Below are 23836 nucleotides of genomic sequence, written 5' to 3'. Positions count from 1 at the left end.
CTTCCTGGTGAGTGTCCTGCTCTTGCTAAAGAACTTTGGCATTCCTGTTTTGGAAGACAGCCAGGAAAGGCCGGAAACATGGAGATTCACAGGCCATTTCTGTTGAGTGTCAGAATGGGTGACTTTACATTGTGGTTTTGTGCTTATTGTGCATTGTGTGTTTGTGTAATGATGGCTTTGCAAAGACATATACGACCATTCAAATAGGGTCAGTTTGTTTTTATTTATTTGTTTAGAAAGAATGAAAGAAAAAATGCTTTTATTTAGCAAGGATGCATTGAATTGGAAATCTATGGAAATCTATTCATCATCAAAGAATCTAAAAAAGTGTATCACGGTTTCCACAAAAAAAAAATTAAGCAGCAAACTCTTTTACACATTGATAATGTAAGAAATGTTTCAGGATATTAGAATGAATTCTAAAGGATAATGTCTTCAGACCATCACAGGAATGAATGACATTTTAAAATATCTTAAGATAGAAAACAGTTGTCAACAACATTGCACAAAATTATACAGTAATGTTATAAGTTTTGAACAATATATACAGTTTTGATTGTATTTTTGATCAAATAAATGCAGCCTCTCTGAGCAGAATAGACTATTTAGAAAACATTAAAACCTAACCAAACCCAAACGTTTGAATGTTAGTGTACAAAATAAAACTTCAGTCAGACTTTGCACAGAATTGGTTGTAAAATAAACCAGACTTTATGCTGCTGCATTTCCATAAAGTTCAACTATTCTCAACTTTGTCACCTCAGACACGGCCTCATTGCAAGTGAGTGCAGGCACTCATGTTCCTGGAAACTGCCATCTCTCCTAGACAAGACTTCTGGTTGCTTTGTCAGTTCAAAAATGTGTCAACACCACTTCAAAATAAAGGAAACAATGTTTATTCCAGTAATAAATACAGCTGTGGATCTCTGAAAGTCCATGTAAACAGACATTACAAACATTGATTTTTAGAGCTTGGCACATTTTGATGCATTTGGAATCATTCTTTTATATCTCCAGTCACTCTCTTTATGGTCCTTTTTTAAAATATAGTGAAAAACCAAACATCTGAACTTGCATAAACATGTCTACATAGTCCTAGAGAGCTAGGGAAATACTCAAATGCCTAAATGCATTTTTGCAGTGTCCTCTAAGCTTGTGTAAACAAATGTCATTGGCCTGGTTTTTTCCTCTCTGAGCCGTGCAGAGACGAGCCTGACTCCAGCTTGACTGGCTTCATTATGCATCTTAAGATAATACTGCTCTGTTCCTCTCTTAGATGAACAACTGTCCTTGGGGTTGCCAGAAGAACATGCCATTTCACTGATCTCTCTGTAATTGCTTTTCCATAATGCATCTAAACGTCGATGTTGCAGTCTATTGGAGAAAGCAGTTGCTTCTAGAAGAGCAGGAAGCATCAGGAACTGTGCGTGCTGTTACATACATGTTTTTTCAAGTGATTATTTGCTGCATTCAATTTAAGAAAATCTCCTTTCCCTTGTGTTGGATTGACTTGGTGCATATTTAAACCATGTAAAGGAATTAAGCATGCTTAAATGTAGACAGAAAAATGGATTAAAATTCTTGTTTGCTGTGTTTTCAGGTCATAGGCCCAAGCATGTTGCAGCTGCACAGCTGAGGTTAGAGAGCAAACTTTATTATAATACTACTAAAAAAAACTAACCACAAATATTGCTTCTCTAGTTTATTTCCCCTGATTTAAGAAAACATAGATATTAGTACAACACTGTATAGTCAACAGTGTGATTATGTAGTGTATGATATCTTAAAGTATGGAGATGTACATTTCTTTAATTATATTTCATGCTTTTAAATAGGAATGCACTAAATATTAGTATCATTAGTTTTTATTTTTAATAGTGTATTTTTTAATTTATATTTTATATATTGGCTGATATTGTATTTTTAATTGTTAATGCTCATTTTTACCTATTTTGTTGTACATAGATTTGATTTCTTATGTTATTTAATGTAAAAGTTAATATTTTAATAATTCTGTTAAATATAATCTTTAGCATAATCTCTGAATGATTATTCTTTATATTAAAATTTTTATACTGTGCATCATAATACCTAAATTCATTTGTAACATTTAAAACTATACATTTTTGTTTATTTTTAATTTATTTAGAATAAAGTACAGAGTTTTGATATTGAACGTTGTTATTGGCATAACATTAATAATTATTATGTTGGTCCATTTCTATCTAGTCAACAATACTCTCTCAAAGTTCCTGTTACTTTTGTCTTGTGCGATTAAATGATGAATGAGCTGCTTGTTAAAGCTGACACTAAGCATTTTAATTAAGAAATTCCTTGAGTAATGAACCACAGACTTAAAGGTGGCTTGTGTCACCTCCAATCTATGGCTTATTGACTGTTAATGTGTTGTGATGATGTGATTGTGCAATTACCACTACAGCTGACAGACATAGCCTCTTCAATCTGATTCTTCTTGGTCTGTAATTGTAGGTTTTATCAGGGTCCGTAAGAGTGCAAGCAGAGCAGTTAGGTTTAGATTGTAGTATTAATACAAATGGCGAATTGTAATTTGATAGAGTTCTCGACCTGACCTTTCAAAGGAACAGAGTTGTAAACTAATCCTGGCCTATTTTGGAACGACATACTGATGCAGAGGAAAGGTGTGTATGCATTAGTATAAATCAGTATTCCTGATTTGAGGTCAATTGTTATAATTCTCAATATGACAATGCTGTTGCAAATGTCTTAAGAACAAAAATATAAATAACATCAATTTTTTTTTTATATTACATGCATTTCCAACAATTGCATGCATTAATATATAAAATATGCATGCATAATTAGTTGTAGATTTCAGCATGGATGCAAATGGTAGACTTTTCCTTATAAAAACTACTTTTAATGCTCATTTTAGTTAAATGTAGAAGGTGGTCAGCTGCAGCATATAATAATTGTGCAACAAGAGAAAAGTGTATATCCCTGTTCTTACAGGACAAATTGATGCTGCATAAGATCCAGATCAGGCCTATAAGCTAGTATGTTGTCTGTTTTACCGTCTTTACCTTTAGTTTGATGTCTTATTGAAAAGCATAATCTTGTTATGTCAATTAGAGCAAGAGTGCACAGCCGATTCTAGTTCCCAGTGAATACAGAGAGGTAATTGGTATAGATTTACCTTTGCCAAGCGACTGCATCTTTATATGTACTGTTGTCATGGAAACCCCATCCACCCTCAGACTCTTGTTTCCCAGTAAATGGCCCCCTGAACTGGCACCAACAAAAGGAGTGAATCCTAAATATGTTGTTTTATCATGATCAGCTAGGTCTCTATAAAATTGTATGTGATCAGAGGAAGTTTTTAGACTAAAGCACAACACAGTTGCATGTCATTCCTTACCTCCTCAGTTATAGTATAATAATGAAGCACTGCTTGTGAAATATAATCATTAGAATAGATATATTTTGTTTGTTTTTATTCATGTATAAATTCCACTCTTGTTTTAGTTTAAGTGCTTAAAATGTTGTTTAGTTCATATGCAACACCTTAAGATGAAGAAATAGAGTGGATCTAGAATGAGAAATGAATTGGGTGGAAAAGCAAAAAAAAAAAGGTCAAACTTTCCTTTCTCTTTGATTCTGGGAGATGACCTTTGTTCCCAGAGACTGACCTAATCCTCAGTGATTTGACATTCCAGTTGAGGTCATATCTTCTCCATTTGTGTGGTGAATAATAATCTGTTGGATGCAACTCAAGTCTTTATCATTTAAACTGGTTTAGTTTTGCCAAACATACATGTCCTATAGATCAGTGAGGTATATCATAATTCGGGCTTTATTTAGAGCCACTTCCTGTAAAATAGTAGCTAGGTATGCAATGTGTCATTTTGCACTCATTTTTTACTATAATTTGGTCTGAGGTTTTCATTAGTCCTTGACTTATTTTACAAACCTTCCAGGGACTGTATTTCTGAGCCCGGGTGTTTAGGTAGCAGAGTCGGGATTCATGGCTTGATCTTTTAAACTTATTTGGATAGCAGAATTAAACCAGACTGACTGCTTAAACTTAAGTGTCTGCTAAATTGTAAGCTACGGTTTTAAAGGAGACCCATTATGCCCCTTTTTACACTATGTGAAATAAGTCTCAGGTGTCCCCAGAATGTGTCTGTAAAGTTTCAGCTCAAAATACCGCTCAGATCATTTATTATATCATTTTGAAAATGCCTATTATGAGTGGGAGCAGAAACGTGCTGTTTTCACACATGTATCTTTAAATACAAATGAGCAGCTGCTCCCCGCCCCCTTTTCCAGAATAGGGCTGTCTTTACCTCAGATAATCTGCTAAAAACATGTTTGGTTTTGATTAACATGTCTGTCGTGTTGAAATCATAAGTTTTAAACCATATTAGCTTGATCTAAGCTTGTAGAGAAAGGCTTACCAAAAAAATAAATTACTGGGTTGTTCTTTTTCACATTTTCTGGGTTGGTAGATACACTGGGGACTTTAAACATGGAAAAAGTCTGATTTTCTATATATGTAATTAATGTCTCTAGAATTTTTTTTATCAAAATTAGTCTTTTTGGTTGAATGAGCACAAGTAACTGCAACTTTGATACTAAGTCTGAAAGGATAATTTAGCATTTTGCCATTATTTCCTTACCTTTATGTCATTGTCAGCACTTATCTGGCATTTGTTGTCTTTGCATCATACTTGTCTGTCATTTCCTTAAAAACAAAAGGGATGGTGTTTGTAAAGACTATAGAGCAATTATTTGTGTAATTTAAAAGGTTTGCAGTGTGTTTAATTTGGTTAAAGTTGCAATGAAATGAAAGAAGCAGGTTTTTTTTTCCATATTATGACCTACATCCAAGTGCAAAAATAAGAAAAAGTAGGCATGAAGCAGAATTTGTGATTTTGTGGGTGTGTAGTTTTATTTTTGTTTGGTTCTGATATTTTATTGAAAAATTATGAGGTCAGTTTTTTTTTTTTTTATGAATCTTATGTATGGTTGAATTATTCACACTAAGATCCTTAAAATACATTTTCAAAATATATAAGGTGAATTTATTAAATGCTGTTTTTAAAGATGTTCTGTAAACAAATAAAGCAACAGTTAAGGCTGAAAACAGAGCTTGAAGTTTAAGACTACTAGAATCAATATATAAACTGGCAGGATGTCCAACTACGAGACACAGTTGAATAACTGATGCACAGATGTGGGCCCCTACTGAGAGAAAAACACGAATGTAACCGAATGCATGTGTACTTAGACCAACAATCAAAATATTTTGCAGTCTGAACATAAGAGAGTGACCTGTGTGAACGGCCCCAAGTCTATAATTGTGATCTTATAAAAGTCAAGCACGAATCTTTCTTAAGCTTGACCACACTTTGGGATGTTTACTGTGCTTTTACTGTTACTGTGTAGCCAGAGTTTATTATAAGCATTGTTTTTAGCAAACTGCGAGTTTCATTTTTGTATTCAGTTCCATATGTGTTTGTGTGTGTTTACTTGGTAGTGGTTGAGTTCAGTCAGTGTGGTCCCTTAAGTGCTGCACTTGAGTGACAAAGACCACAACTATGTTTCTGCCAACTTTAAGTTTGTTTTCTTCCTTTCCTGACCATTTAAGATCTCGGAAAGAAGAAAATATACTTCTGAGCCAGCCAAACATGCAAGACCAAACTTTCTCTCATGACAGCTTTTTATGTTAAAGCAATATCTTCAATTCAACCGATCAGTGACAAACATAACATAGATCATATATTATTTTATAGGCATATAGACAACCCTCAAATATGTGTGTTAGTGAGTATGATTTTGTTTGCACTGTCCTTAACATTGTAGCATCAGATTGGCTGTTAATTGCATACACGTGTGAAATATGAGGTTGTATTGAATTGGTTCTTGGAATATTTCTATTCTTCATCTCCTCGGGGTGAGACTTGAATACCTCCTACTCATGCCACCTGGTTAAATAATCAGGTTTCACTCCAGCGTATACAACAGTGAGCTCATTTATCGTTCTCGCACTTGTTCAGTTTTTTTTTTTTTTAGTCTGAGCACCAAAACACATTAAATTCCAATGTTTACAAACCTGACCCAAAGTACATTCTTCAGAACGTGTCTCTGTCTGAATGGTGGAAATTCATGTGTTTTTCCCATATTATGGATATTAATGTTACATCATCAAGTTTTTAATATCACCTGACCAAATATAGTCCAAATATTTGCATTTTGCACACCTTTTCCTTATGTGGTGAGTGTTTTTGAACACTGTATATGCATGAATGTGTAAAATGTTGTGGTGAAATGCCATGATGAACATGAGCAAACCAAATGGCCAAGTTTCATCTTCTTTTTCCACACTAATAGCAACTCTCATCTTGTCATTGTGCTGATGCATTTCTATAGTAACTGATGTACAGTATACATGTTATATTAGCTATGCTGTCTGAACAAACAGATCAGATTTCATCACTTGCTAAATGGACAGTCAGTCCTAAATATTGGATCTGGAAAACCAAATTGCCTTTGTGCGTAGTGTTAACAAAGCTTTAGAGGTTTATGTTGGATTTCTTTCTAGCTTTGTGGCTCAGCCAAAACATCATTTAGTAAAACAATCATTTCAAACCTGTCAAATATCAGACTTCACAGCTGTGGCCATGGTTTGCAAGGCTCTGCAGTTTCTTTTGTATCTGTGCTGTTGCTGAGAGCATAAAGTGTGTGTGTGATGTAGGTCACTGTCGGCCACAGAACCCAAATGATGGAGAGCATTTCAGATGTTTGGCCCGTGTGTTTGGGTAAGCTGTTTGTCTGGGAGTCTGCCACTTTCTCTGCTTATCAAAGGCGGTTTTTGGTATTATGCAAGCTTCAGAGGTCATGCTTTGACCTCAGAAGTTCTCTGCTGCATTGTCACTTCACTGTGGCTGTAACAGAATTTTAGAAAACAGGTTTATCTTTTCATTTATTTTTTGTTTGACAGGCCATTTTCAGCAGTGACAATACTATCCAACTTTTCCGATCAAATATTAATCACATGAATTGCCTTAAGGGCAAAAGACCAATTTCATTTTTTATTAGATGTATATATATATATATATGGTTTATATTTCCAGCGTGGTGAAAAGTCATTACACCATATGAAATTCACAGGAGCAGTTTTACTTCCTCTGTAAGAAGGGGAAGTGATTATGTGTGTGTGTTCAGACAGGAAACTCCTGTGAATTGGTGTTTGACTTGCGATTTTTCCTTGCAGGGAACCTAGTTCTCACTTGTGGCTTCTAGTTTTGAGCAAAGCATTGGAGAAAACTGTTGATTTATTGCTCTGACACCATAATCATTGCGCAGCCTCAGGGGTTGAAACAGGAATCTCATCTCACTGATAACTGGGAAGATGCAAAGATTTATTGAAAGATATAAGTGGTTTTATACTGATAGTGTTGCCCATGGGACAGCTTAGATACTTTGAGTGTTTTTTTTTCTTTTAGGCATGACACAAGACTTTCAGGCTGATTGATGAAGATGTCCTTGTATTATAGGCCCAGTGCTTTGTTGTCACAATGTATTACATTTGTTGATCATGTACATGGGTTTTTATGTCTTGAAACTTTAACATTTGGCTTTCTATGACAGACTAAACCTTGTTGTTGTGATATTGGACTAATTAAGTATTTATCTAGCAAGCTGTCAGATAAGGTTTTGTTGAATTTCAAGAATGACTTGTGATAAGCTTAGATAGCATCATAGGAGACTGAAGTAATAGCTGATGAAAATGTAGCCTTCCCATCACAGGAATAAATGACATTTTAAAATACATTCAAATAGAAAATAATTGTTTAAGTTGTAAAACATATTTCACAATATTACTGTTTGAGTTGTATTTTTGATTAAATAAATCCAGCCTTGGTAAGCATAAGAGACTTCTTTCAAAAACATTAAAAATGCTTACCAACCCTAAACTTTTGAAGGTGTACACACACACACATTTTTTATAATTATTTGTATATTTAATTTTTTTTTTAAAATGTAAGTGTTTTTTGTAAGGGTGTCCCCAACTAAGGATTTACAAAGTTGAATCGGAATATCTGAATCTTGCCGATAGTCGACTGATAGTTGAATCATGTGTTTGGGGGTGGGGGGGGAATACATTAACAAGAGTCAAGTCAGACATTGGACAGTCATAATTATTGACGTTAACACACAGGAAAAATGTGTAACGGACACCTCGCAGATACAAAAATAATGTTTTATGTTTTGATTAAAAGATAGTTAAGAATTATCTAAGAATTCACAATATTCAACAACTCAACCAAATGCATCTTATACGAGATAAATAATATATACACAATATATATAAACCGGCTGAAATATTTTGAAATCACTTATACCCTACCTGATCGAAAAAATCTGGTAGTTGAAATCAGACACTGGGCACCCTCATATGGCGAAAAATGGTATGATCATAACACCTCAACGAATATTCGATTGTGAGATTGGAAGTCAAATCAGGCTCCTCTCATCGAAGCATTGAATCTTCGACTATTCAGGGTCATCCCTAGTTTTTTGTTTTCCTAACTGTTTTGTGGCAGTTCCTGATAAAAGTTTGCAAGGCACTACAGTGAGTACTAGTACTACAGGCCAAACAAGATTTGTATTCAAAAAACAAAACAATAAAACTGGTTCTCTGCAGATTTCCACAGAATTGGAAACGCCTACCATTCAGAAAGTTCCACACATCTTCTACTCCTTGCTTGTTCATTGCATGTTTTGGCTAATTTGAATATATTTTCAGTTCCTAATATGAATACACCACTCTCAGGCCCGTTTGACTTATTTTACCAAGCCAGATCTCTGTGTCTTTAATTTATAAGTTGAGGTGAATGGAAGAAAAACTATTTATATGCCACAAATTGTTTACACAAAAGAGGTTTAAATATGTAGATGTTATTTTTAGCAGGTCAGTCATGATATCACACACAATAGAAAGCCAACAACAACACTGTCATTGGTAACTACTCTACACAGTCAGACAGGAAGTAAGTTGTCAAGACAGGAACAACCTTTAATATTATCAGGACAGGAACAGTTTGAAAGGAAAAAAGTATTTTAGACCACAGACTACTGGCATCTCAGATGTACTCTAAATCTCTGTCTTAGCAGTAAGCCAAAGTACCGAGCTGTGCTGCTTTTGACACAAGTTCAAAATCTTTTCCCTCTCTCTCTTCATCATTTCCTGTCATCTCCTGAGTTTTCTCAAAGACCAATCTAGCAGATATTTTTATCTTACAGTCTTGCATTTTTACATTCCCAATTCACAGGTCTGAGTGCCGCCAAGCTGTTGGTGGAGAGCGGCCTGAATCCTGTGCTCCTGGAAGCCAGAAACCGTGTTGGTGGAAGAACCTACACTGTTCAGGTAAGATATCTGAAGACATCTGAAGCTTATGAAATTACTTCATTGCATGACACACGGTCTGCTTTTACATGTGTGACAGAAACATGAGTCATGGACTATAATATCACAACAAGATGTGTGCGATATGATAATATCATAGTTGTTTTAACAACGTGCAACTTGAAAATTTTGTCATTATTCACTTACCCCCATGTCGTTCCAAACCCGTAAAAGCTTTGTTGGTCTTTGGGTTATTATTTAGTTTTATTTTGGATGAAAACAGGGAGGCTTGTGACTGTCCCATAGACTGCCAAGTAAATAACAGTGTCAAGGTCCAGGAAAGTATGAAAAGCATCGTCAGAATAGTCCATCTCTCATCAGTTATTCAACTGTAACGTTATGAAGCGATGAGAATACTTTTTGTACACAAAGAAAACAAAAATAATGACTTTATTCAACAATTCCTCTCCTGTATGTCTCTTCAAATCAGCGTAGCGTTATTTTTGTTTCCTTCGTGTACAAAAAGTATTCTCGTCGCTTCATAACATTACGGTTGAACCACTGATGGCAGAGGGACAATTCTGACGATGCTTTTCATACTTTCCTGGACCTTAACACTGTTATTTATTTGGCAGTCTATGGGACAGTCACAAGCCTCCCTGTTTTCATCCAAAATATCTTAAATTGTGTTCCAAAGACCAACAAAGCTTTTACGGGTTTGGAACGACATGGGGGTAAGTGAATAATGACTAAATTTTCATTTTGGGATGGAGTAACCCTTTAACATTGAGTATGTCACTCACAAAACATAAACTCCTTGAGCGCTCCTTGAGTCCACACAATCATTGTGATTTTGCCTATTTGAAGAATCATTGCTTCACATTTCAGTATTCAGAATTGTACTTTGAAACATTGTTTATATGATTGTAATTGCAGTGTAAATGCATTTATGCCACCTCTGCATTCAACAGTCTATGCAAATACATGTAAATGCCACTTCAGATGCAGTTTCTGTGCCACTTCTGCACTGCAAAAATGTATATAGTTGATAGTGGTTTATCTGGTATATTTGATTGGTAACTGCCCTTTACATTTATTGATTAAATGTAAGAATTTGTGACAAAAGGTGATGCATACATCTAATAAAGATAGAAAAAATGCCCCTAAAGTTAAAAACACTGCTTTTTAACCTGATTTAACCTTGAGTCATTTGGCTCAAGTCAGCTGTTCGCCACCACGGCGAGTATGTCAAAAAAAGGGTGAAAGTCAAAACCGAGTTTCAAGTTGCCAAGTGGGAGGCTGCCTTCACATGGAAGGGAATCTGCTGTCTTTGCATGCATATTCTAACACTTCCTTTTTGTTTTTCCTGTTTTTGGTCTCAGCTTGGCTTGTAGAAATTTTAGTGACTATTTTATTGTGAATCTGTGTGCTTTCAGAATAAGGAGACCAAATGGGTGGATCTGGGAGGAGCGTACATTGGGCCCACTCAAAACCGCATCCTGAGAATAGCCAAACAGTACGGCGTGAAAACATACAAAGTCAACGAGGATGAGTCTCTGGTTCACTATGTGAAGGTAAACCTCAGTGAAGGCCTACACATGTAGCAGCTTAGACTTATTACCGAATCAAAAGCAAAACATCTGCGAAATTCAAACAAGATTTTTTCCTTGCCTCAAAATCCAGCTCTCTTCACATCCTCAGGCTAGAGCTTCGGCTAATAATACGGCCTTTTGTTTGAGCACACTCATGTCTTAATGCACAGGAAGTCAGAGCTAGCCCCAGTTCGCTCAGCAGAACAGGGCTGAATACAGAGTCCCTCCTTCACATTAGTGTGCTGCGCTTAAGCATGGAGATGCTAATCACTGCCTGAACGAAGTCTGTAATATGGATTCAGATGCACGCTGCATGAAGCTAGCCCTTTTTAGGTTTGGTTGTCATTTTTAGGTTTTTTCTGTAGTTTGGGTGTGTTTTTAAATGTGTAAATGATTTTATTGTTATTAATGATTTTTTTCTTAGTACTGCTCTTTATCATGTGGGCTTTACTGCTTTATGAAAATACAGGTTGTTTTGAAGTTATCATGGTAAATCAAAGGGGTTCTTGAGATGGAGACCAGGAAAACGACAAGCTCACACATACTGAAGGCAGTGTGCATGAAGGGAAAGGTCATGGTGGAGATTCATTGGAGTGTTCATTGTAGATTATGTCAGGATGGAACTGGATTTCACTTGCCGTGGAAAAGACCCTTTGGCATGTTTCCCTTAATTTTTTCGTTTTGCCCAGCAGAATAGTAAACTGTGTAACACCATACCATCAAATCTAGACATTATCAATGTAAATATTTGCTTAATGCTAAATATTTATAAGATCTGAAACTTGTATGTTTCCGAAATACACTTTTTGTATTCCACAGTAGAACATAAAGATGAGTAATTTTTTATTTAATTAACCCTCTAATGTTATTGTACCGTATATATAGGCTATATATTTTTGTTTGCTAGCACATGTTTGATCTTTTGAGTTACAGTACAGTGCCTCATATTCTTGCATTAGTTGTTTGTATAGAAATGCAAACCCTTTAAAAAACAATCCTTGGTTCCTGTTCCTTGGCTTGTGCCGTTTGACAGCACAATCATTGTCAAAATCAATATCAGACCAGCTCTTCCTTAGCAGGTTTTGTCAGAATAAACACAAAGGCAGTAATGCAGAATGAGGTAGACACCAGGAAGAGGCTATGAACTCAGGTAGGCATATCTCATTGATTTCAAGGCTTTATTTGTGGAAGAATGCATCAGCATGGATTCAGACATCTGTAAGAAAGATGCTGTTCAGAGGCTCAGTGATACTACTTGGAAATAAAGGAGAGCGCTGTGCTACATCACATTTTCATTTGGCTTCTTCATTTCAACCAAGACTGTTATGGTCTGTCTTGCTATAGGCTGCTTTTTGGTACTTGTTGTGATTTAAATAGAATGAATGTGAATGTGTGTGTCCTAATGATTAATGATGTGTGTGTCTGTGTTAGTGCATGCTCTGAAGGAGCCGTCCCCTCTCTCCTCGTGCCATTATCTCCTGACTGGAGCATCCCTGTGGGTTACCATGGCAGCACTCCTCATCAAAAGACAATCGCTATCAGGATTGAGGGGACACACTCTTTCTCTCTGTCTCTCTCTCTCTATCTTTCACGTTTTCTCACACCATGATGTCTGGCTCTGTCTTTGGGATCAGGGGCGTTTCCTTCATAACCAAATCACTTCAGTCCACAGAGGCACCAATGTAAGGTTTTTAATGTTGAGACATGCAAATGTCTGGTGACAACCTACTAATTAATAAAGCCAGTGTACAATTTCCAACAAAAATTTTGATCACATTTACCACTGTTCTGCAAATTTTGAGAGGAGAAATCCAGCCATTTTAAATAGGAAGCCATGCAGTCTGTCAATGCAAAAGATTTCGCAAAGGTGGTGAGCAACAGAAAGCTGCTTGGTTTGAAATTGATTTTTGTGGGAGTTGTGCTTTATACATTGCTACACTATTGACAATTGGCAAACCTTTTTTGTTTGTGAAATTGTGCTAATGTGACTGCACTTTGATTGTTATAGGTCACTAACACAATTATGGTTTGTCACTGAGGAATAAATGAATGAATCTCTATTGATCTAGTCTGTTGACCTTAACAACAGTGGTATAATTTACCTTTTGAGTTTATCCTGGATATTATCAGTGTTTTGCTGAACTGTGTGCATTTTTCTGCATAGTTTTATGAAAGAGGCTCATAGGGTAGTTTTATCAGCCCCTCACGTAGTCAGTGCAATCTGCTCCTGCATGCTTTGTTGAAAGTTTTACAACCGCTTTTATAGTATCACCTGTTACTCAGCAATCACGTATTGGCCTTGAGCCAGTATTAGCCAATAAGGGCCTTACAATGAGCAGACCATTTTGTAATTAAGGTGAGCGTGCAGCCAAGGCGCCCCTGTAATCAGCTTTTCTATAGCTGTAATCCTAAAGGCCAGACCCAGTTTTCTCTGCCTCGGTCAGTGAGGAACTGCTCTGCTCTTTCTGGCAGTCTTAGCATATCAGTATGATTATGATTGAACAGTTGTGCAAAGGCAGTGTTGTTAAAAATTAATACAGCCTATTGTACAGTGTTTGCATTACTGTGCATTTACATTAGTGGTTTCTGAGCAATACTAATAAACTACATAAACTTATTGTTGTGGAACTACTTGGAATTACATTGTTGTTGGTACTATTGCAATTAATTATAATGACACGTAATAAGTGTATAGTTTTACTATTAATACCTAAAGGTTGGTATTTTCAAATTTAAAAAACTAAACAATACTAATACTAAACAAACTTTACTGTTTTCTAGGAATGAACAATGTATCGGAACTGTGTTGGATATTGATATTAGATATTTTATCTGTAGATTTAGCTTGAATTTTGCCTTATATACCTTTATATAAAGGTACTTTTTATTTATTTAGATAAAGTAGTGTAGGATTTTAATATCAGCCATTTATCGGTTATCACCATAACATACAAACAATTGCAAGCGTATCTGTATCGGTCAATATCGGTGCAAAAAATGCTATATTAAAAAGTCTATATTGTAACATACAGGCAATCAAAATGTTAATTTGGAGAAGGATACATTTGCGTTGGACAGGATGTGATCTCATTTCATTGCTTGTAACCATGGAGGTGGGCAGCAGTGTGGATATAGAGCAGTAGAGCAGTATGAGGTTAGTGATAGAGAGGCTTAGGGTCTGCTCTGGGTGAAAAGATATCATAAGAGATGCACTCCATCTCTCCACCTCAATTCTGTCGCCATGGGAACAGACCTGTTGCTGGATGCTGAGCAATCCAGTGTCCTCTGCTGCATTGGTCTGGCAGGCTCGCAAATGATGTGGAAATGTCACGGTTCCTTATTTAGCTGAACATGTTTTCCTGGTGTTAGCTGGCTTGCAGATGCAGATGGCCAAGTCACATTAATTATACATATGCTTCTTTGAAAACCCAACTTAGGCCAAGGAGACCATTTTTGTAAGATATACTAAGATATACATTTCTGGAGAAATCTCATGCATGTTTCCCATCAAAAGTGTAATTTAAATTTTAAAAATATATGTTTTATAATTTCTGTAGCTCAAGAGCATGGTGCTAATGGAAAGGTCATGGGTTCATGGATTTGATTGCCAGGGAATGCATGAACTGTATGAATTTAAACCTCGAATGCAATGGAAGGCACATTGCACGAAAGTGTAGGCTAATGGATAAATGTAAATGTATAATAATGCATGGTTATTATAGTTTAAAAATATGTCAAGTTCAGTTTCCTTTTGTTATTATTGATATAATAGGCTAGATTTGAACCTTGTAATGCCGGACTACTAAATTGTGATGTCTTTCTTTGATTTTGGTCATGTTTCATCTTGTTTAAGGCACCAGGAGAGCCAGAACTGCAATAGAGCCCACTCAAAAAGGAGCATGGTGTCCCTGTGTTGTTTTGCGGTGGTCTGCCATTTGAAGTCTTCAATCATTTATCTGTCCTACTAAGTGCATTCTAGTCCTACTCAAAAACCACTTTAGTTCCCCTCAAATGTTTCTGCGAGCAATAAAATGACAGGGTTTTCCGAAACGGTGTGTTGAAAATGCACAAATCACTATGACATGACAAATTGCTCAGTAGTGAACGCTGGACATCAAACCCAGGGTTGCGTGAGAATCCTTCTAGGTGACAGGTCTTTGATTTTGTCAGCAGTTTTAACTAGGTTGCCTGATTCAGTGCTAAAACGAAATAACCTTTAGCACATTTTCAGCTGTCCATCTCAAGCCTTCTTTATCAGAGATTTCATTCATTTTTATTATCATTATGGGTTTAGCAATCATTAGAGGCTTTATGTTGAAGAACAACATATTGAAATGCAGCACTTCATCTTTGATGTGTAGTTAAACATTAATCAATCAGCCCAGCGGTGCTTATTTAAGAGCCCCACAGCAACAGAGCAATCCAGGTATGAAGTAATGTCTGCATATAGTTACCCTATTGGCCAGCCGCAGAGAATGATCATACTGACTAAGCGTTTCCACTACTGTGGGAAGCAAGCGATGTGTGAACAGCTTGTGTCATATAGCTGCTGTTTGCCAAAGGCTAATATTGTCATTATCTGTGATTATGAATTTTACTGAATTAGCATTATCATTAATGTCTATTTATAGATGCTTTATCATTACTGTATATTCCACTTCAACCCCCTAATGAGCATATATATCTTTTTCCTGCTCCTAATGAAGAAGATTGTCACATTTTTATTAATTCATAAAATCTGACTGAGATTTGATAAGGTCGAGTTGTTTCTGATCTTCTGGTTGTATTAACGTGAACTGTAAAGGCTGTGAACAGAGGCCCTCCATTAACTGATTTGTTTCCAAGCCAGGCGAAATGCAGTTACGTATATTTTAGGCAGCAAAAACCATTTTCCATTCCAGACTGGTTACACTTCTAATGATAATGAGGTCATGATGGCTATGATAAAGACATTACATCAACAATGACAAAATAATAATTACAATTTTCATTATTTGGTGCTAAGGTAGTAGGTTTCTTACGGACACTGTTTCTTGTTTCCAAGGCAAGTCATATCCATTCAAAGGGCCTTTCCCTCCAATGTGGAACCCTCTTGCCTACCTGGACTACAACAACCTCTGGAGGACAATGGACAAGATGGGAATGGAGGTAAAGGCCAATTTTATTCAGAACCAACTCAAAAAAAGTTACATTAACTGTTCTCCTGTATACATGATACTTACCTGCAATACTTATTGAATGCCACCAGAACACTGCTGCTGAATATACAGTAAATCACAAAACACACTCAAACATACAGTGCAACACATGTAATCTGATTCCCAAATGAATGACTCTCATGAGTTGATTCGTTGTTGTGAATCAAACACATACAGCGTTACCAGTATAGTCTGATTTCCTGAATGAATGACTCTGTAGTTAGTTCTTTTTAGAGAACTGAACACACACAACACAACCAGTGCACTAAAATGATTTGTAATTCTGTATTTTTTTGTGAATCAAATGTTGTGAATCAAAGTTGGTTCTTTTTAGTGAATCAAACATACAATGCAACCAGTGTAGACTAATTTCCTTATCAATATGTCTAATGAGTCAGTTCTTTAAGTGAATCAAACACTTATAGTGTAAAATGTGTAATGTGATACTTGTATGAATAACTCTCATAAGTTGGTTCTTTTTAGTGAATCAAAAACATACAGTGTAACCAGTGTAGTTTTATTCCTGAAAGAAATACCCTAATACATCAGTTCTTTTTATTGAATCAAATGCGTACAGTGCGACTAGTGTTCTTCGATTTCTGAATTAATTACTGTAATTAGTCAGCTCTTTAGTTAATCGAATTCAAACAATGTAGTCCAATTTATGAACAAATGATTATAATGCTTCCTAGTGAATAAAATATATACAGCTTACAAGTAACTGAGACCTAACTCTTGCTAGTTGTTCATACACGTATGCACTTTGTCAGCAGTATTTTATAATAATGAATAAAATATGTTACTACATTTAGTTTTGTATTGTTTAATATATTGTTAAAGTGCCCCTATTATGGGTAATGAAAGGTGCATATTTTGGTTTTGGGAGTCCCCAACAACAGGTTGACATGCATACAAGGTCAAAAAACACTTTCATTGTCTTAAAATATGCATTTAATTTTACCTTACTTGCTAAATGACATATTTTTCCAAACCCCTACTTTGTGTGACGCTAATCTGCGTTGATTGGTCCGATTGGTCTCATTTTCATTTCATCATGTCTGTAATGCCTGATAAAGCCGTGTTTGTGAGCACAGTGCTACTTTGTGTACAGTTGTGTATGTTACCAGGGAAACTGCTATTTTACCAGTCTAAAAGCGGCACCTAGTTGCAAAGAATGAATTTGCATTTTCATTCAGACCAAAACGAAAAGACCAACAAGTGGGCGGGCAATATGCTATTGTTTCATGTTGACGTCAACATGAAACGGCTTGGGATTCGTATTAAAGATGACTCGTTTTAATGATTCAGAGTCGACTCTTTCTTTTGAGAGACAATAACTTTATACATGGTGCGCTTTCAGATTTTAAATTTTGCAGGATGTTTTCATTCACTTTAGAGCTGTGTTACACACTGCATGAAAGGTAATTTTCAAAACTCCATAATAGGGGCAACTTTAAAGGAACTTTCTCCACTATGACTGTGAAAAATATGTAAAAGTGAACACATCTTTTCCAAGAATTGTTTTATATTTATTTTTGAATTAAATTTTAGCAATATCATTTTGTTGTTTTTTTTTTAAATTATAATTATTGGAACTATTAAGGAACTGGAATCAGAATTAATTCAAGTGAATAAACAGAGTCCTTGATCACAAATGTGCACTTTAGATTCCTAAAGAAGCTCCTTGGAGGGCCCCTCATGCGGAAGAGTGGGACAAGATAACCATGCAGCAACTCATTGACCAAATTTGTTGGACCAGGTATAGAGAAGGGACCAATTAATATCAGGTATTGTTGTGGCATATTGGCTGTTGATGGCATATCCTTTCACCCACGGGTTGCTTGCAGGTCCGCTCGTCGCTTTGCCACTCTGTTCGTCAATGTGAACGTGACCTCCGAGCCCCATGAGGTGTCTGCTCTGTGGTTCCTTTGGTACGTCAAGCAGTGTGGAGGCACCATGAGAATTTTCTCTACCACAAATGGAGGCCAGGTAAGTCTTTGTACAACAGATTAGCTTCAAGAAACTGTTGGCCTGTTGCGTAATGTCTGTATACTGTTATCTCGGTTGGTTATTTCTCTGTCGAAGACCAGAGTTAATTATATGCCAAACATATGAACTCCACGACATTAATGTTTTGCAGTTTGTTTGTGCATATCTCTTTGGCTTTTTCACTGCACCAGTGCTTGTGTTTACAGTATAATTAACATCTGTGGGAGAAAGAGAGAATGGCAGTCTGAGGGAGTGAGAGATGGGGGGTTAGTGTCCTTACACAACAGTGTCTTTTTTTAAATATTGGCAGGCCAGGAAATCTGGTGTTAGAACTGTGATATAAATCAAGCTGTAGCTGTTCAATCCAATGTTCCTGCCAAGTCCAACAGTCCTTGTCACTGTTCAGTCTGTACCCCTAATTTAGTTAACCACAGCTCTCAAAATGGGTATGTTGCAAGGCAAAAAATTGACTTTCTGTGGAAGAAAGAGAAATGTTTTGCTGTTATGAGTAGAGAGGAAGGGTTACATAGGGTTAAAGGGAGAGTTCACTTAGAAAACATTCAAACTGCATATTTAAATATAGTCATGTCAGACATGTCATGCCAGGTTTGATGTCTGTGATAGATTGTAGCTTTTTGTTCTTAACTAATACTTTTTATGAAAAATACAGTATCTGTAGGTTTTTGTGTGTGTTTGTTTATGCTAAGCTTTGTTTAAATATCCAATAACTGATGTGGAGAACCAGTTTTTCATTGTTTTATTTTTTTGCATTTAGACATAATAACTAGATCATTATACTACATTTTATTTAATACTTTAATATATTATTATTAATATTTATTATCATTAAAGAAAAGATCACTTGGTGCCATCTACTGGTAGACCTCATATTAAACAACCAGTAAAAAAAAAAAAAATGAGAAAATGGTCGTTTCTCCCAGTCATAATGTGTAAAGTATTCATAGTAATTTTTCAGTTAAGCCACTGCAATACTCCTTATAGGGGAGTATATTCAATTTGCTTATTAATCCATGATGATTTTTTTTTCCAAGTTAGTTGACTATAGTATATACTTATAGTATACACTTCTCAAGAGAGGCTATCTTGTGTCGTACCCATTCATTCCTGTGACACTGAACTGATTATGTAACACACCAAAATAGTGGCCACTGTATCTGGGTCACATTTTTTAGCAGGAGCCTTCTAGCAAATGTGTCCTCTGATGGTACACAAATAAAGCAAATAAGAGTTTTGTTTATTAAATTGATAACAAAACGTCACGCCTTTTATCTTTAATTCCCTTTGGAATGACATTGTCAATAAACAGTTATGATCTGCCTGTTACTGTTCTTTAACCTGTTTTATATTCTTAATGTGTCTGCTAAGGTATGTGCATGGTGGGCAGTAATATACAACTCTGTCATAATTCTATCTCTGAGAGACAGAGACCCCTATTGGTGAATAAAAGAATTGCAGTCATTGTTGAAATGTGAATGTTAATGTATATTAAACTGATCATTTCTATTACATACAAAGTCTAGCCAAAGTCTGGAAAACTGTTTTCTGCTGTCCAATATGACAGGAGCGCAAGTTTGCCGGAGGTGCCAATCAAATCAGTCAGGCGATGGCGAGAGAGCTGGGTGACCGTGTGAAGCTGGGCAGAGCTGTCTACAGCATTGACCAGACTGGAGACCTGGTGGAGGTCAGGACAGTTAATGAGGAGATATACAAGGTGAGAATGTGCACAAAACTCTCCATGGCAATGTCCTATTTGGCATGGACTACTAACATTCTGCTTCCAGCATATTACAAAGTATATAATGCATACTAATAACCAAAACATAGCATGGGAAAGAATGCAAAGCTAAAAAAAAATGTTGTCACGTTGGCCAGATAGAAATGTAAGGTCAAGACAGGCACATTGCATTGTGGTATGCGTTTTTCCACTCTGTAAGTAGCAAATCATACCCACTTTCCGTGCAAGTACAGAACTGTTCATAATACACACAATATACATACCACATAAATGGTAATATGGTAGTGTGCTAGCCTTTGAGTGTAGTAACCAGTGATGGAGCTCCTGAGTAAGCAGCATGTACATTTCATGCTAAATCGGCTCATTTGAAAGACAAATGTCCCACTTTGGAGTATGTATCACCATGTATGTGTGTAAGCTTGGTGGATTGTTATCAGTAAGCCGCTCTTCATCCCCCAGTCCTGGCCACATCCTCTTTCCTTTGCTGAAAGCTTATTAAAGGCTGCTGTAGAGCTGCTTAAACCTCTGGGGAGGAACAGTGGGGGCAACACTGGAACCACTATATTCAACTGTACGTCCTTATATATATATATATACACTACTGTTCAAAATTTTCGGGTTTGTAAGAATTCACTGAGACAGAACAAGGCTGTGTGTATCATTAACATTTTACCATGAAATGTATTTCTGTGATGGCAAAGCAAATTTGTTCCATGCAATCATGAGTTCCACATTTCAGAGATGTTTTGATCTTGTAAATCCATTAAAAGTCTTTTTGTTATATACAAGGTAAGAGATACTGATGTGATTTCAGTGAAATCCATCAGATAGAAGGGAATGTGCGGCATTCCCAAAAAATCACCTACAGCAGTTGTAAATACGCTGTTAATGGGCACAGTGCTGATGGTTTCTAGGGTTTGATCATGCCTCCTATAACTTACTGAAAGAGTCCTTTTAACACCCAACTATCTGAAATGATGATGAATTAGCAAAATTTTTAAAGATTTTCTTTTCTCTCTTCTTGTAGGCCAAATATGTTATACTTGCCATACCACCAAGCCTGAACTTGAAAATCCATTTCAACCCTGAACTACCGCCTCTGAGGAACCAGCTCATTCACAGAGTCCCCATGGGCTCAGTCATCAAATGCATGGTGTACTACAAAGAGAACTTCTGGAGGAAGAAGGGTCTGTACCACTTGTCCACTTTCCATTACATAAATCACTTGAAAGCCAGTTACAAAAGAATCTTGGGACTGAAGTGACATTGACTGCACACAGTGTTGTTACTGTAAACTAAAATGATTAAACATTGGTTTTGTTATTTGGAATAAATCTGAAATAAGCTTAATAAATAAATTAAAGCTAAACTGAAATATTAAAAACACTGATACAAATTACAAAAGCACATAAAATGATTCAAACAAACTAAAAAATAAAATAAAATGAAAACTGAAGATGTAGAAATAAAAGCTCATTCAAAATATTATTAAAAACTATGTATGTAAACACTGGCTATACAGTGTGTATGCTAACCCGGGCTGTTTTGTTTTTTCAGGATACTGTGGCAGCATGGTGATTGAGGAGGAGGAAGCACCTATTGGGCTCACTCTTGACGACACTAAGCCTGATGGGTCTGTGCCTGCTATAATGGGGTAAATAAAGCACTGAGCTTTCTATCATAGGATGAACATAAACTACTAAAAAAAAAAATTGAGATTCTTCTCTTTACAGTTTCATCCTGGCACGAAAATCCAGGAAATTAGCCAGCCTGACGAAAGAGGAGAGGTAGATATTTCTTTGATTCCATATTAGTAAACTGTCACGGCACCTGTGCACACTTTGTGCTGAAATGATTATTCTTACCAGAATGTTGTCAATCATTTCAGAAAGAGAAGAATCTGTGAGATTTATGCTCGTGTGCTTGGCACAGAAGAAGCGTTAAATGTGAGTCTCCATGACCAGTCACAAATCTCTGTCATCCTTTAGTCTTATCATTTTTAATAACTTTTCATGCTTCATTTTTGTGGTGGTGTCTTCTTTAGCCTGTGCACTACGAGGAGAAAAACTGGTGTGAGGAGGAGTACTCTGGTGGCTGCTACACTGCCTACTTCCCCCCTGGTATCATGACACAGTATGGGAGGTTAGTGCACCTCCGGATGGTTCAACATTATGCTAGTCTGCTGATAGTAAACTAGAGCATGAATTGACACGAGAAGTGACCGTTTCTCTCTGTTTCAGGGTTCTGAGGGAGCCGGTGGGCAGGCTGTACTTTGCAGGAACTGAAACGGCCACAGAGTGGAGCGGTTACATGGAGGGGGCCGTGCAAGCTGGAGAGAGAGCCAGTAGAGAGGTGCTGCTAAGATCCAAGATGTTTACAAAAAACTTGTTCTCCCCAAACTTCCTGTGTCAACAGGAAATATATCAATGCAGGAAACAAAAAGCTCTCGTCAAGTTTGAAAATCTGTCATTGAATTCCATTATTAGCATGTTCAATAGGAATCCATCTATTTAACATCGTGTCGCAATCTATTTCGTTCTACTTCATTTTGCGCATATATTCATGCTTCATTTTCTATTTTCAACACATCTGTCAGTACTTGGATTTTTATGCGTAATTGTGTTGCACAAGGTTTTGTTGTATCTGTATTAGCTTGTCCTAATTTAGCTCTTGTTTGTACAAAGGTTTGGGGTCACTTTTTGTCATTTGCTCTAAATGCCTTACATGTAAAGGTTAATTGAAGTTTATGTCTGATTTTAAATATTGCCATCTGTTACTCCAAATACTGTGTGCTTTTCTTTTCCAGATTTTGTGCGCAATGGGAAAACTCCATGCGAGTCAGATCTGGCAGTCAGAGCCTGAATCATTGGTAAAAAAAATTGCACTTTTGAATGCACTTAAGAAACATGTTTTAATTAAATCCATAAATATCATTCCGATTTGGATCTTGAACAAATTCTACTCTGAACACTTTTCCTCAGGATGTCCCAGCCCGGCCATTTGTCACCACATTCTGGGAAAGAAACTTGCCATCGGTTGGAGGAGTCTTTAAATTCATGGGCGTGTCCTCCTTCCTGGCTCTGGCCACAGCAGCAGGAGTGGTCGCCTACAAGAAGGGGCTCCTCCCACTTTCACAACCTGTTCTCTGAGCTGGCCTTGTGTTTGTGGCGTTCAATCACCTAATCACGGTCATAACGCTGCCTGGGTGTGTGGCCGAGTTACTTAGATGAGATTTGACACACAATTGCTCAGTCATTGTTAAAAATTAACCAAGTGATTATTATGGCATAATGAGTAGCTACTAATTGTTAATGTGGGAATTTTTGCCCTGTCTAAGAGTTCACTAGCCGCATTAAAGGAACCGAACATGTGACATTTCACAACCATTCATTACGTGTGTGAGAGTGTGTGTGTTTTTCACCAGTCTTATTGATTACCTCTGCTAATTTCAGGTGCTGTTCTCAGGAACTCGTTAATTAACCTTCCAAAAGATTGAAATAACATTACAGAGATTAGATTAGCATTTAGCAATGCATTTTATGGTACTTTATAACAGAGACTTTGAGAATATCTTCTCTACATCACATCACAACACTGCACAGAAGCTGTTTTAGCTTCAGCACAATTCACTATATCATTCATGAGAGAAGCAGAGGCTGTTCATATCACATTCATTCTCGATTCTCAACATACAATGTTAAACAACAATTAGTACAGACTGGCTTTATGTGTCTGGTAGTAAGACGAAGTGAAGTCTATCAGTCATAGAGAGCTGATTTGAAGCTTGTCCCAGCGTTTTATGTAATTTCTAAAAGCTGCTGTGTGATTGAATCATATGAAAGCATTTGAATGTACTTTTATATAGTAGATGTTTTTCATGTATACTTGAAATATGAATTTATTTTCAACC

General features: G+C 36.5%; 1 protein-coding gene across 1 annotated transcript in view; it reads left to right on the top strand.

Moving 5' to 3' along the window:
- LOC109096363 (amine oxidase [flavin-containing]) overlaps positions 1–23316 on the top strand; it is a 29194-nt gene extending 5878 nt beyond the window's left edge. Inside the window, exons 2-15 of the mRNA XM_042731537.1 lie at positions 9318–9412; positions 10828–10965; positions 16027–16131; positions 17849–17940; positions 18029–18170; positions 19753–19902; positions 20954–21113; positions 21484–21580; positions 21660–21713; positions 21815–21872; positions 21971–22068; positions 22167–22278; positions 22733–22795; positions 22908–23316. Coding sequence (XP_042587471.1) covers positions 9318–9412; positions 10828–10965; positions 16027–16131; positions 17849–17940; positions 18029–18170; positions 19753–19902; positions 20954–21113; positions 21484–21580; positions 21660–21713; positions 21815–21872; positions 21971–22068; positions 22167–22278; positions 22733–22795; positions 22908–23075 — 1532 coding nt within the window. The 3' untranslated portion in view covers positions 23076–23316. The remainder of the gene's footprint in view (positions 1–9317; positions 9413–10827; positions 10966–16026; positions 16132–17848; positions 17941–18028; positions 18171–19752; positions 19903–20953; positions 21114–21483; positions 21581–21659; positions 21714–21814; positions 21873–21970; positions 22069–22166; positions 22279–22732; positions 22796–22907) is intronic.
- The last annotated feature ends 520 nt before the right edge of the window (positions 23317–23836 follow it).

Source organism: Cyprinus carpio, chromosome B9 (assembly GCF_018340385.1).
Source record: "Cyprinus carpio isolate SPL01 chromosome B9, ASM1834038v1, whole genome shotgun sequence".
Lineage (NCBI taxonomy): Eukaryota > Metazoa > Chordata > Actinopteri > Cypriniformes > Cyprinidae > Cyprinus > Cyprinus carpio.
Note: the sequence above shows the minus strand (reverse complement) of the source record. Positions and strands in the feature narration are given on the sequence as shown.